This window comes from Vipera berus (genome assembly GCF_964194415.1).
Source record: "Vipera berus genome assembly, chromosome: 2".
Lineage (NCBI taxonomy): Eukaryota > Metazoa > Chordata > Lepidosauria > Squamata > Viperidae > Vipera > Vipera berus.
This window is the reverse complement of record NC_138203.1, coordinates 161,980,919-161,992,932: the sequence shown is the minus strand read 5'-3', so window position 1 is coordinate 161,992,932 and position 12,014 is coordinate 161,980,919. Positions and strand designations below refer to the sequence as shown.

The window sequence follows — 12,014 nt, the reverse complement described above, 5'->3', positions numbered from 1 at the left end:
ATCCAGGCCGGTGGTGAAGGGCGGTTAAAAAGCGCCGCTTCGCGGAAGATGGCCCTGCTTATGGCCGCTTCCAGCCGGTAGCTAAGGAGGCTGGTTTTCACTCCTTCCGGCTATGTCCAGTCGAGCAGTCTGGGAACGCGTCCGAGCGAGGGTGCAACGCTTCCCTGAGCTGTTGGCGAGTTGTGGGGAGCAGGTAAGGGGCACGGAAGGGGCTGAGCATCCCCGACTGCAGGGGCAGCAAGGCTCAGCGTCTCCGGCACCTGAATTCACCCAGATAGCGTTTGGGGAGAAACCGTCCTGGAGAAAATCTGTTTGTGTGGTCGCTAGGACTGGGAAATGGCTTGATGGCACACCACCGTAGTAATTAATTAAATTTATAATGTAATATGATGATGATGATAACTTTATTGTCACTTTGAATGTACACCAATCGGCATACATCAAAATGAAATTTCGTTGCATACAGCTCTCAAAGGGTCACCACCTCCGATATATACTTCTTGTTCGTGGCCCGCTCAAATTTCACATTGTCCATTTTAGTCTCTAGGGCAGGGGTCTTCAAACTCGGCCCTTTTATGACTCATGGACTTCAACTCCCAGAATTCTTTAGCCAGCATGCCTGGCTGAGGAAACCTGGGAGTTGAAGTCCATGAGTCATAAAAGGGCCGAGTTTGAAGACCCCTGCTCTAGGGAGTGAACGATGGCACACAGGACAGATGGAAATGGGGCTCCATGTGGATTAGCCCTCAAATTCGCTTGTATTCTGACAACCTCGCCTTCTTTCCTTTTTCTGATCCTGACTCTTCCACCTTTTCCTTAAAGAGGCCTTGCTTCTTTTCACCCTTGGAGCACGCTGCTGCCACCACCATCAACTCCTCCAAAAGCCCCACTCCCTTCCTCTGGGCCTGCCGACAGCCTCATCCAGTTCCTTCGCTCCATAAGCTCCAGGTCCTCTCCTCCTCTGCCTCCTCTGGAAACAGCCCTGATTTGCAGTAGAATCCATCACTGGGCCAGCAGTCAGATCTTGCTGCTGGTAGAACAAATTCAAACAGTGCCAACGACTTTTAACGGTCTCACCAACAGTTCCAAAACAACTAGAAACTTGCCATGCCAGCAAAGATTGTCGGTCGTATGTCGTATGTTACCTTAGTTCCACCATGTTGCTCAAACACATTAAAATCTTCCTTCAAGAACCAATGCAGCCGCAGCGATTCCAGGCGCTGCCATCTTAGATCTTAAATATAATGTGTAATATTATACAATATAATATAATAGGAAAGAAGCTAGATGGGTCAAGCTCCTCTGGCGGGAAGGGAGAAAAGAGTTTTAGGTAATTTCGATTGCCTCCTATTTAGCATCTACATGTTTTTCAAATTTGTCAACTTTGAGATGTGTGGACTTCAGCTTCCAGAATCCTCCAGCTTATGGCGTTCCAGAACTCCCCATAGTGTCTGAGGAATTCTGGGAGTTGAAGTCCACCACACCTTAAAGTTGACAAGTTTGAAAAACATTGACATACACATTTAAGCTGCATGGGGTTTGGGATCATCAGCTATACTTCTCTTCCATGCCAGGCAAGTGATGCTGTTCAGATGGTGAATTAGTGCCTAGAAGCTGTAAGATCCTGGATGGGTAGGAGCCGGCTGCAACTCAACCCTAGCAAGACAGAGGGGTTGTGGGTCTTTGTCTCTCCCCCCCCCCATTGGATCAGAGTTGACATTTCTGACTCTGGATGGGGTAACATTTAGGGGCCCTCCTGAAAGAGAAGGTGGCAGCTGCGTGGGGGGGGGAACTTTACACAAATTAATCTTGTGCACCAATTGCACCCATTCATACCTTAGTCACCTCCCATTTGGATTACTGCAAAACACTTTATATAGGGCTGCACTTTGAAGACCATTTGGAAGTTACAACTGGTTAGGAATGCAGGGAAACATAGTTTTGGGTGCCCTGCACCTGATCAACATTACAGTTGTGCCAGCTGCAGTAGCTCCAAGGTGCTTTCTAGATGCAGTTTAAGGTGCTGGTTATCACCATCTTTAACATACTGTTTATGGCCCAAACCTGGGTTATTGGCAGAACTGCCTCTCTCTGCCCATCCCACTAGGTTAGGGTGGGTCCACTCCAAATTCACTCTCTTAAATGTTGTCAGCTGATTGGACCTCAAAGGTAAACCTCAGTGGCCACCACATTGGAATAGCCTCCTATCTGAGAGATTCCTACTCTTAACGTTCCAGAGGGCCACAAAGAGCTTACTATTCCTATAAACATTGGACCAAGATGGTCTGGAACCTAAAGGGAAGGGTATTTTTGTTTTATCAGTGTTTTTATGGATTGTGAGGCACCTAAAGTCATTACATTTATTTGATTTTGATTTTCTTTTAAATATCCTGTAAACCGCCCTGAGTCCTTCGGGAAAGGGCGGTATATAAATCTAAATAAATAAATAAATAAATAAATAAATAAATAAATAAATAAATAAATAAATAAATAAATAAATAAATAAATAAATAAATACATGATGCAGGCAGCCATATAAGGAAATAAATAAATGTCAGAGAGAGAAACAGTCAGTCACTCAGTCCTTCAAGGTGTGATTGCTGTCTGTTCAGGATCCTGTCCATTTCTAGACTGTTGCATGCAGGCATGTATTTATATGTATGCCTTCTTTTTAAAGGGAGAGCACTGCAGAATTTGTCTTTGCTGTGCTGGGGAACAGATCTCCTACCAGGATGAGCTGTCTTGTAAGATCTGAATAAGACAGACTGGTATGAGTTAATCCTATTCATTTGAGTAAAGTTTGGCAGAGGTTAGAAATCTCTAGGTCAGGGGTGTCAAATGCGCAACATCACATGATGTGTTGTGATATATTACTTTTTCCCCCTTGCTGGCAATGGGGTGGATGCGGTTTTGGTGTGATGCATCCAGCCCATGGGCCGGGAGTTTGACACCCCTGCTCTAGGTTGCTTAAAAGCCAAAGCGGAACAAATTGGAAAAACCAAATACATACCCAGAATAGTACATTATTATGGTATCTCATAAACACAGTGCCTAGGGAATACTAAATGTTTGTTGTTTATGAAAATATTTTAAGTTACAAACAAAAAAACCCAAAGGTAACAGTAAAATTGAGATAATATTTAGTACATATGTACTTACTTGACTAATTCCTTGTGACTTATTGAAGAATTTAGGTCTCTGTATATTCTTAAGTATTGTTTGTATTCTTAAGAATGTGGATGTTTACTGCAGTAAAGACCTACAAAGATAAAACTTGCTTAGGGTTTATCAGAGTTTGAATGTGCCTTGCACAGTCTGCATCTAATTAGAGCTAATATTTGCAGGCCTCAGTTTATGGCAAATGTATGGCTTCCAATACTACTGAACATGGAAACTTGAAAAAGGATGTGTGCGCCAAGGAATTTGCAATGCTGATGGATTGCTTCACAGAGGCTGTGAGTTTGCATTTTGTTTTTCATTTCACATGGTTTAACTTTTCATTTGGGAGCCTGTTAGGAGCAAAACATGCTATAAATACAGAGGCACATAAAAATGTGCTGTTGTCCTTTTTTCTATTTTGGGTAGCTGGAAATGTAGAGGGCTGATGCAGGAATCATGGAAATAATCCTAATTTACAGGCATAGGGACATTAAAATTCTCTCCATTCCCCCCTCCCTCTTATTTAAAATAGAAGATCACATTTGCTGCAAATAATTTATAGCACCTACAAATTGAAAGGAAGTACAGTAGTAAATGGCATCAACAGCTGCTAGAGCTTTGCTTTGCTTTGCTTTCAGGACTACCACACTGAATTGTTCTTTCTTGACTGTTGTCCATTTTTACCGCTTTTAGGCTTGTTTCTGTATCTTTGGCAGAAGAAATAGTTTTTGGGAGGGGAGGTTACTTTCCAGAGTGTCCAGAAACTTTGTATTTGTAAGAAGGCATCTGTTTATACAGGCAGTCCTCGGCTTATGACCACAATTGACCCATTTAATGACCTTTCTTGGCACAATTGTTAGGTGAATCACTGCAGATGTTAAGTTAGTTACGTGGTTGTAAAGTGAAACTAGCTTCTCGTTTGATTTTGCTTGTCAAGTCGTAAAAGATGATCACATGACCCCTGGGACACTGCAACCGTCATAAATACATGTCAGTTGACAAGCATCCAGATTTTGATCACATGACTTTGGGGATGCTGCAGTGGTTGTGAATGTGAAAAACTGTCATGTCACTTTTTTCAGTGTCGTTGCAACTTCAGTCATTAAATGAATGGTTGATGAGGATTACCTGCATTTGAAATTCAAGGGTTGGTAACCACCTTACCTGACAGAAACATGTGGACTTAACTGAAACTTACTTATCTGAAACTGCTATCGGGGGATTTTGTTCATTTAGTTATAGCTTACAAAGAGTTTGACCAAAGAAACGTCTGAAAGAAACTTCTAAAAAACTGTTTCTTTGGGACAAGCTTATCCCACTTAATATGGAAGTTAAGAGAATCTGTGTATTTAGATATATAGGCAGTCCATGACTTAATTGCTAAGCAAGACAGTTTTTAAGTGAATTGTGCCCCGTTTTACTTTTTTTTGCCACAAATGTTAAGCAAATCACTGCAGTTAAATGAATCTGATTTCCCCCATTGACCGCTTGTCGGAAGCCAGGTGGGAAGGTTATATGACCCCAGGATACTGCAATGCCAGTTTCCAAGCACTCCAATTTTGATCACATGACTAGGGGGCTGCTGCAATGGTTCCAAGTGTGGAAACTGGTCATACGTCACTTTTTTTCAATGCCATTATAACTTTGAATGTTTGTAAGTCAAGAACTACCCTGTCCCATATTTGCTTTGCACATTAACTATAAGAAGGATTATAATTATAAGAGGGATAGCAGACAACTGGCCCATTTCAAAATCTCATTGGCCTTATGCTACAGGATATATTGATAGAAATATATTTACATAATTCTTAATATTTTTTTTCTAAGAAAATTGATCTTTCTTTGCAGGCAAAAAGGAATGTAAAGACCTGAAATGGATACTGATGGCAAATCTGGGATTTATAGTTGTTTTCAGCACAGAAGAATAAAGAACATTTCCATCTGTCGTATACTGAGGTCCAAAAATGGAGTATTTCCCAATGTGCCAAGAACTAATGGCTTTTCAACTTATGCATGTGTGTACTGTAAGCACATTCTCGAAAACCTTTTTTTTTAAAATGTAAGACTCAGTGTGTGGGGAGGTTTAATTTAAACATGGGATGAGCAGTGTAATTTCTTAGAGGGGCAAGAGACAAAGTTCAAGACCTAGAAGTATAAAGCCAGAAAGTATATAAATACCATTTAATTCAGATTTTTGTAATGTTAGAATTTCTATTAGCAAATATGTCAGGTTCCCTTTGGTAAAATATGGCATTAATATACCAGTGGCCTTCTCCTATCAGTGGAGTGTCTGCTAAATTAGGTACTTGTACCAATTTGGCCCTGAGGACTTACTAATTCCCTTATTTACAGGAATAAAATAAGATACTCCTGTAGATCTTGCTTAAGCTACTTTATATTGCTAATTCCAGCTCCTGAAAAATTGGGGCAAAGAAAGCCCAGAGTGGCCAACTCCCTAACAGTCATTGGTCATTTACCCAAAAATATCCAGTTATGGTATATAAAAAAATCCTGATATTTGCAGCTCTGAATATTTGATTTCCCTTCTGAATATGAATTTCCTCACTAATGCTTTGGGGAGGAAAAAATCTAATCAGTGAAATTGCCTAAGGACCAAAATGTGTTTGCGTATGTGTGCCAAGGTTCCACAGAACAGCTCAAAATCTAACAATATGAAGATTGGGGAAGAGCTTACTTCTTGGTTGGCTAGGAATGCCAGGCTTCCATGTTAAGGTTCCTGAGTTTCTAAAACTCCTTGGGGATTTGTCAAACTCCGCTCAGTTCTAGAGTCAAATATCAACTAGGTAGGTTTCTAGAATGCAACTTTGGTCACAAAACGCAAATGTTTATATTAGTATTAATGAATGTTTGTGAAAATATTAAATGGAAGCAGTTTTATCTAATGATTAAGGCCCCAGGCTAGAAAGCTGGAAACTGAATTCCAGTCCTGTCTAAGCATGAAAGCCGGCTGGCTGATCTTGGGCCAGTCAGTCTTGGCCCATATTGTCAAGCTCAGGCAACAAGCTGGTTCATTGGTCAATTCCTGTCGCAACCAATGGACCAACATTAGTTGATCTGGGAGGAAAATGCGGCGGGGGGGGGGATCAGGGCGGGGGAGGAACACTGCCCTTGTGAGAAAAATGCTAGGGAAAAAAAAGTTTATAAAGTATTAATCATAGATCAGTATCTTTTACAAATCTGTCAAGTTTATTATGACCATGTCTCAGAAAATAATTGGATTGTATTCTAGCTGGGAACAAGCCCAGTATGTATGTCATCAGGGTGATTAATAAGATTACTTGAAGCTCTGTAATACAGTAGTGAGCTACTTTTGTTGGTGGCATCCAAAATCAAACCAGAGTGTAAAAGCTAGAAAATGCATCAGGATCAACAGACATTTCCTCAGCTATGTATATTGTCTGCAACTAAGCAGTCTTGATGTCCTGTGTTGTGTAAACCAGCTATTTCCAATAAGAAGAAAAAAAGGCTCTGTTAAAATGCTTCAGGTTTTTTTTTTATTGATTTGTGCAGGTCAGCCACAATCCCTGGGACTGGTCATTGTACAACACTGGACATTTTGCTGTGACAGCAAGTGAGGAATTCCAGATGAAATGCAGGGCTGCCTTCTGTCTGTCTTTCTTTGTAATTGCTTGGAGATGGATTGTTTCAAAAACTTGGTTGTTCTATGGAGGAATGCCAGAAGTATCTTTGGTCCTTCGATTACAGCAGACGGTCACACTGTGGCCAGAGAAACCATGACAGGGCGTTCATAGCCCTTCACATTAAAGCATTTTGGCTGATATTTACAAAAAATAAAATAAATCATATTTACATACTGAATTTACATACTGAAGTAACAGCAATCCAACCACAAACTAATTGTGCTTTGGCCAGCACTGTTCACTGGTCGTGTGGAATATCACATTAATTTCGTCTTTCCCCAATTAACCCTCCCCTTTAATTCCAAGATGCCCAGCCAACTCAGAGAATAGCAAAACATCCAGGGATTTTGGGATAGGAATGTTGTCCCCAGCCACAAGTAAACCCAGGAGTAAACAAGCTGATGTCTTGCAAGTGTTTTTGGACTATAACACCTGTCATCACTGGTCATGCTGATTGAGTTTATAGGGTTTGTAGTCCAAAATGACTAAAACTCAGCTTGGCTACTGGTTTACTACGATGAAAATGAATTTAATGCACACATATTATTCTCAAATATGACTTGCAAGGAGTTTGAAATCTCTAGTTTCCATTTAGCTGTGACTTCCGTTACATCACGGCTAAATGGACAGTGCTAACCACAGTTTGATACACAAAGACCATAATTTCTTTTGGAGACTAACAAAACAGAAGCATAAGGTTCTAAACGTCATCTGACCTTTAGGGGTGGAGGCTTGGGAGGGGATTATAGGTAAGCTGAAGGCCCTTTGCAGCTTATTACAATCGCCTAAAGTCAGTTTAATATGATGGTCAAACAGGACTAATGAGATGCCTGAGGAAAAGTTAGAACAGTAATGTTTGTAACAAGAAAAAGTGCCCCTTGCAATAGTCAAGTGGTACCAGTCACATTTCTCTGTCTCCCTGAATGGAAATACAACAAATACACTTCACAGGCAAGATGGGACAATGGCATTGCCCCCCCCTCCCCAAATCTCAACATCCGCTTTATTTTTCTCTTCTTGTTCTAGGAAAAGAAACTGACAACTGACTTTGATAGTTAATAGTTTATAGCCAAATTCCAAATATCTGGATATTAGCGATGATCAAATGTCCAGAGCTTAAATTTGCTGCATCATTTGTTAACACAATCCTTGGGACTGTTTAAGGACACCTAGAACAAATCAATTGTGTTCAAATGTCGAAGCTTGCCAAGTTTAGGACAGGACTATCAGACTTCACATATTGGAGTCCCCTGAAGAACTGAAGAAGGGATATAGGGGGACAGCTTTAAGCTAACCTATACGCACTCACAAAATGGAGGAAAGAGGTAATCGGCCTACTCCAGGGGTAGGCAACCTCGGCTCTTTTATGACTCATGGACTTCAACTCCCAGAATTCCTGAGTCCTGGGAGTTGAAGTCCATGAGTCATAAAAGAGCCGAGGTTGCCTACCCCTGGCCTACTCTGATGGTGCCCCTTTGAAATCATTTAAACAAGCATCTTGCAAGGCTTTTATGCACAGTAAGGTTCCATAATGCACTTAAGACGGATATCTTTTTTAAAACAGACCTACATTTTGATAACCAAAAATGAAGAAAAAATAGGTTACTTTTATTATTGCTAATGCTGGACCTGGTTGAAAACGATCAGAGCAGTTTGTAAGTCGCTGTAAAAATGCATTTGTTAGCAACCAAGTCCATATTCCTAAGATTTTATCTTTGAAGAGATGCTCCCCTTTCAGACGTTTACAGAACTTCTTTCATCTTCTTGCAACCATTTCCAAAAGCCAATCAACCCATTTAGCAAATGGTAGAACACAAAAATCCAAACATTAATTTTAAGGGCGGGTAACATCCACGTACCCATAAAGGCATTTTCCAACAAGATAAAATAAGTCAACGGACACTAGACATAGAAATGAAACCATTAAAAGTATCTGAGCAGGAATTAAAAAGGTGCATGCTTCTTTGGAAAGATGGCAAGTGTAAAGCATTTTCAGAACCCAGGAAAAATAGAGGAACTTGGGGTTTTGCACACAAGCTACCAGCAGAGTGAGAAGAGCATCTTTGAAGAATGAAATTGGCTGGCAGCGTGGAAATTCCTCTTTCTGCCAGAGCAAAGAATGCTCGGTCATTGGGGCTCAGTTCAGATTGACCTGGGCTGCCAACGGTTATATACCAATGGCACTTAGCTGCATAACAGACACCTTTAAGGAGCTGGTGGATTCCTACATTTCCCTAGAGTGCAAAGACTTTCACGCCTCTTCTTCTCCCGCTGCTATCTGTTTAATCTGTCGGCTGTGAAGGGCTTGTTGGGCACCTTCTGCTGCCTGATTGAACCTAGTGTCTAATGCACTACGGAGGTCATTGACTCTCACATCCGGGACGGGGTTAAGTCCAAATATTACACCTCCCACCTCTTCCTCCAGATCTCGCCTTTTGCGGCGTAGGTCCAGGTCTGCTTGTAGCTTGAGGTCTCTGTTGGCTTTGACCTTTTCATGATCCCTGGACTCAGGCCTAACTATGTCTGCCTGTAAGATATGGTCACTGTCAGCTTCCTGCAAGCTCTCTGGGATCCTTTGCTCTCTCTTTGAATCGTGCCCTTGACCATTGGTGTGACTCAGCTGTGGATGATGGGATCCAGTGGCCATCCTCTCTTTACTCTTGGCCCCTTGGCCCTGTAATCTGTCAACCTGGTCCAAAGGTAACCTCTGTCTTTCCCCACCTTGGTCAGCTTTCACAGTTTCATGGACTTCCAATTTCCCTGGTCCGTTACCAGCAATCTTTGGTTTAAGTGGAATCTCTGGATCATGGAAGTCTTTTTTGGCCTCCTTGTCAAGGGACTCACTCTCAGAAGCTATGTGAGGAATCCTTCCCTCAGCACCGTGGATGTTGGCTACCTCTGGTATCTCTCTTTGGCTTTCCACCCTTTTCACAGCCTCCTTTCTTTTCTCAATATTGTCCGCCACTTGAATCTCCTGCCCTTTCAAGTCTTCAGCCTTGGCTTGCTTTTCCTGGTGGTGTCCATCAGGCCTAACAATCTGTGAATTGCTCCTGACTGGTTCTAACTCCGCTTTGTGGTTTGCATTATCTTGATGTTGTACAATTTTCTCATCATCGTTTATTTGAGCCATAAGATTTTTAGGGGGAATTTCAGTTAATTTGTTTTGTATGGGTCTTAAGTCTCCTGGACCAATGGCCTGCTGTCTTTTAATTTCATCAGGATTTTGGGGCTGGTTCTCAGGCAGATGCAAAGGATGGCCCAGGTTATCACTTGGTATATTCTTTGGAGCATTTTCCATTTTGTTGTCAGGGTGATCTTCTCTCTCTTTACTCTTGGTCAAAGATAGGCCATGTTCCAGCTGGATTTCTATTGCAAAGAGAAGGGGAGAGCTCTCAGTGATTGTATACGCAATTTAGCAAACTAGAAAACTCTCATCACCAACTAAACAGTTTAGCCAGAGGCCCTCGGAGAATTACTCAGTACCCTCCCTACTACATCTGACTGCCAAAGTTACTGCATTAATTGTGAAATTATAAATAAGATGTGTCTTAAGCAGTACCTTCTGTTTTATAGTTTATAGTCTTCCTATAGTTTTGAACAAGTGCTGGGATGCGTGGAGATTTCCTCAAACTCTAATATCATTTTTCTTCTACTTCACTGACTCCCTACTCCTTTGTCATTTCCGTGTGTGTGTGTGTGTGTGTGTGTGTGTGTATCCTAGCATTTTCAAATCATGAAGCAAGCTGCTCTCTTAGCTTCCAGAATTAAGTCAGCTTTTAACCTATTGCTTGTAGAAGTCACTGGAGAAGGGAGATTTCTCTGGGCAGATTTTATAACAGCTCCACAAGCATCTTTCTACAATATTTTGTATGTGTGTGTGTGTGTGTTACCTTGCTTTGGCTTCTCCTCGCCTCCGTCCTCTTGCCTCTGCTGGTGGATCTCTTTGTGTTGTTCCTCAATCACTGCTAACAATTTTGCCTGCTGATCTAAGAGTTGCTTTTGCTGAACCTGCTGTTCCTTTATCACTTGCAACAGGACGGCATGGTCGAGCTGCTTCTCCTCATCTCCTGGAAGGGGTGGGGGTGGGGGGAAGAAACTGAGGCTAGAAGGAATCTACTGCAGATCTTCAAGAAGAAAATCAGGAAGATGGTCTCTGCCATATTTGCATATAGACACTGTGCTTCTTTAATCTAGAGGTAACATGCTCATCCTTAAGCTTGAGCCTCAAGAAATCTGATTTCCCAATCACCTTCCAGAAAGGCTTTGCCAGAAAGGATAATTAATACGGCATTCCTTCTTGATCTACACCACGAAGATCAACAACCTACTGTGCAAATAAGCAGAAAAGGAACTCTTGTCCCAAAGGACAGCCAAGTAATAATCTCAGCAAACTACACATCCTGGCATAATGTAAAGTAAAAACAGGCAAAGTGGGAATGTAAAAACAAAAGAACTCTTAACAGTCACATAGTCAAAAGAATTGGACTTGGAAAGAAATACACCTTTATGTTCACATATGGTTGGTTATCCAGACACCTACATTGAGAGAGGCATGGGAATCCCTACATTTCATTTCTCTTATTTTATAATTTTACTTTTTACTACCTGTTCTAGTTTATTAAGTAAGTAAGGCAAATATGGGAAAGAAGTAGACTTAAAAGGGGCCCTCCCGAATGGTCCCACATTTTCTCATTGTCCAGGAGTCTTCCCTATTTCACTTGGGTATCATTTGGATCAATTTTACATTCTCAGATACCGTGGTCACTGCTGTTTAATAGGAAATAAGTGAGAACATATATAGATACCCTAAGCAGCTTTCTATACGCAGCTTTCCCCCAAACTGGTGTCCTCCGTGAGTTAGGATCGCAGCTCCCAGAATTCTCACTAACCATGAAAAGGGCACATTGATTGGTGCTTCTTAGATTGTAAGCCGCCCTGAGTCTTCGGAGAAGGGCGGGATATAAATGGGATTAAAAAAAAAATCATCCTAGAAGCCAGAAGACTGTGGATCCCGCCTTGGGCACAAAGCCAGCTGGATGAGCTTGGGCCAATCCGTCCCTCACAGCCCTAGAAGGAAGAAGGCAAACCACTTCCCAAAAAGTTGCCAAGAAAACTACAGTATAAGGAGTTTTCCATGTGTGACACAAATCAAAACTGTCTTGAAGGCAAATTGTCTATGGAAACGCTCCATCA

The 12,014-nt window shown here is 41.6% G+C and overlaps 1 protein-coding gene and 1 long non-coding RNA gene across 6 annotated transcripts in view; one reads left to right on the top strand and one right to left on the bottom strand.

Annotated features, from left to right (window-relative positions):
* The first annotated feature begins 81 nt into the window (after positions 1–81).
* LOC308661979 lies at positions 82–6,895 on the top strand. The gene is made up of 3 exons (XR_014025064.1): positions 82–193; positions 5,008–5,174; positions 6,691–6,895. It is a non-coding gene; the product is annotated as an uncharacterized lncRNA (long non-coding RNA).
* A 1,513-nt stretch (positions 6,896–8,408) lies between these two features.
* SLC38A10 (solute carrier family 38 member 10) overlaps positions 8,409–12,014 on the bottom strand; it is a 97,082-nt gene continuing 93,476 nt past the window's right edge. For all 5 annotated transcript variants that reach the window (XM_081317288.1, XM_081317287.1, XM_081317289.1 and 2 more), the window contains 2 exons: positions 10,712–10,888; positions 8,409–10,187 (listed from right to left, as the gene is read on the bottom strand). In XM_081317288.1, coding sequence (XP_081173414.1) covers positions 9,073–10,187; positions 10,712–10,888 — 1,292 coding nt within the window. In that variant the 3' untranslated portion in view covers positions 8,409–9,072. The remainder of the gene's footprint in view (positions 10,188–10,711; positions 10,889–12,014) is intronic.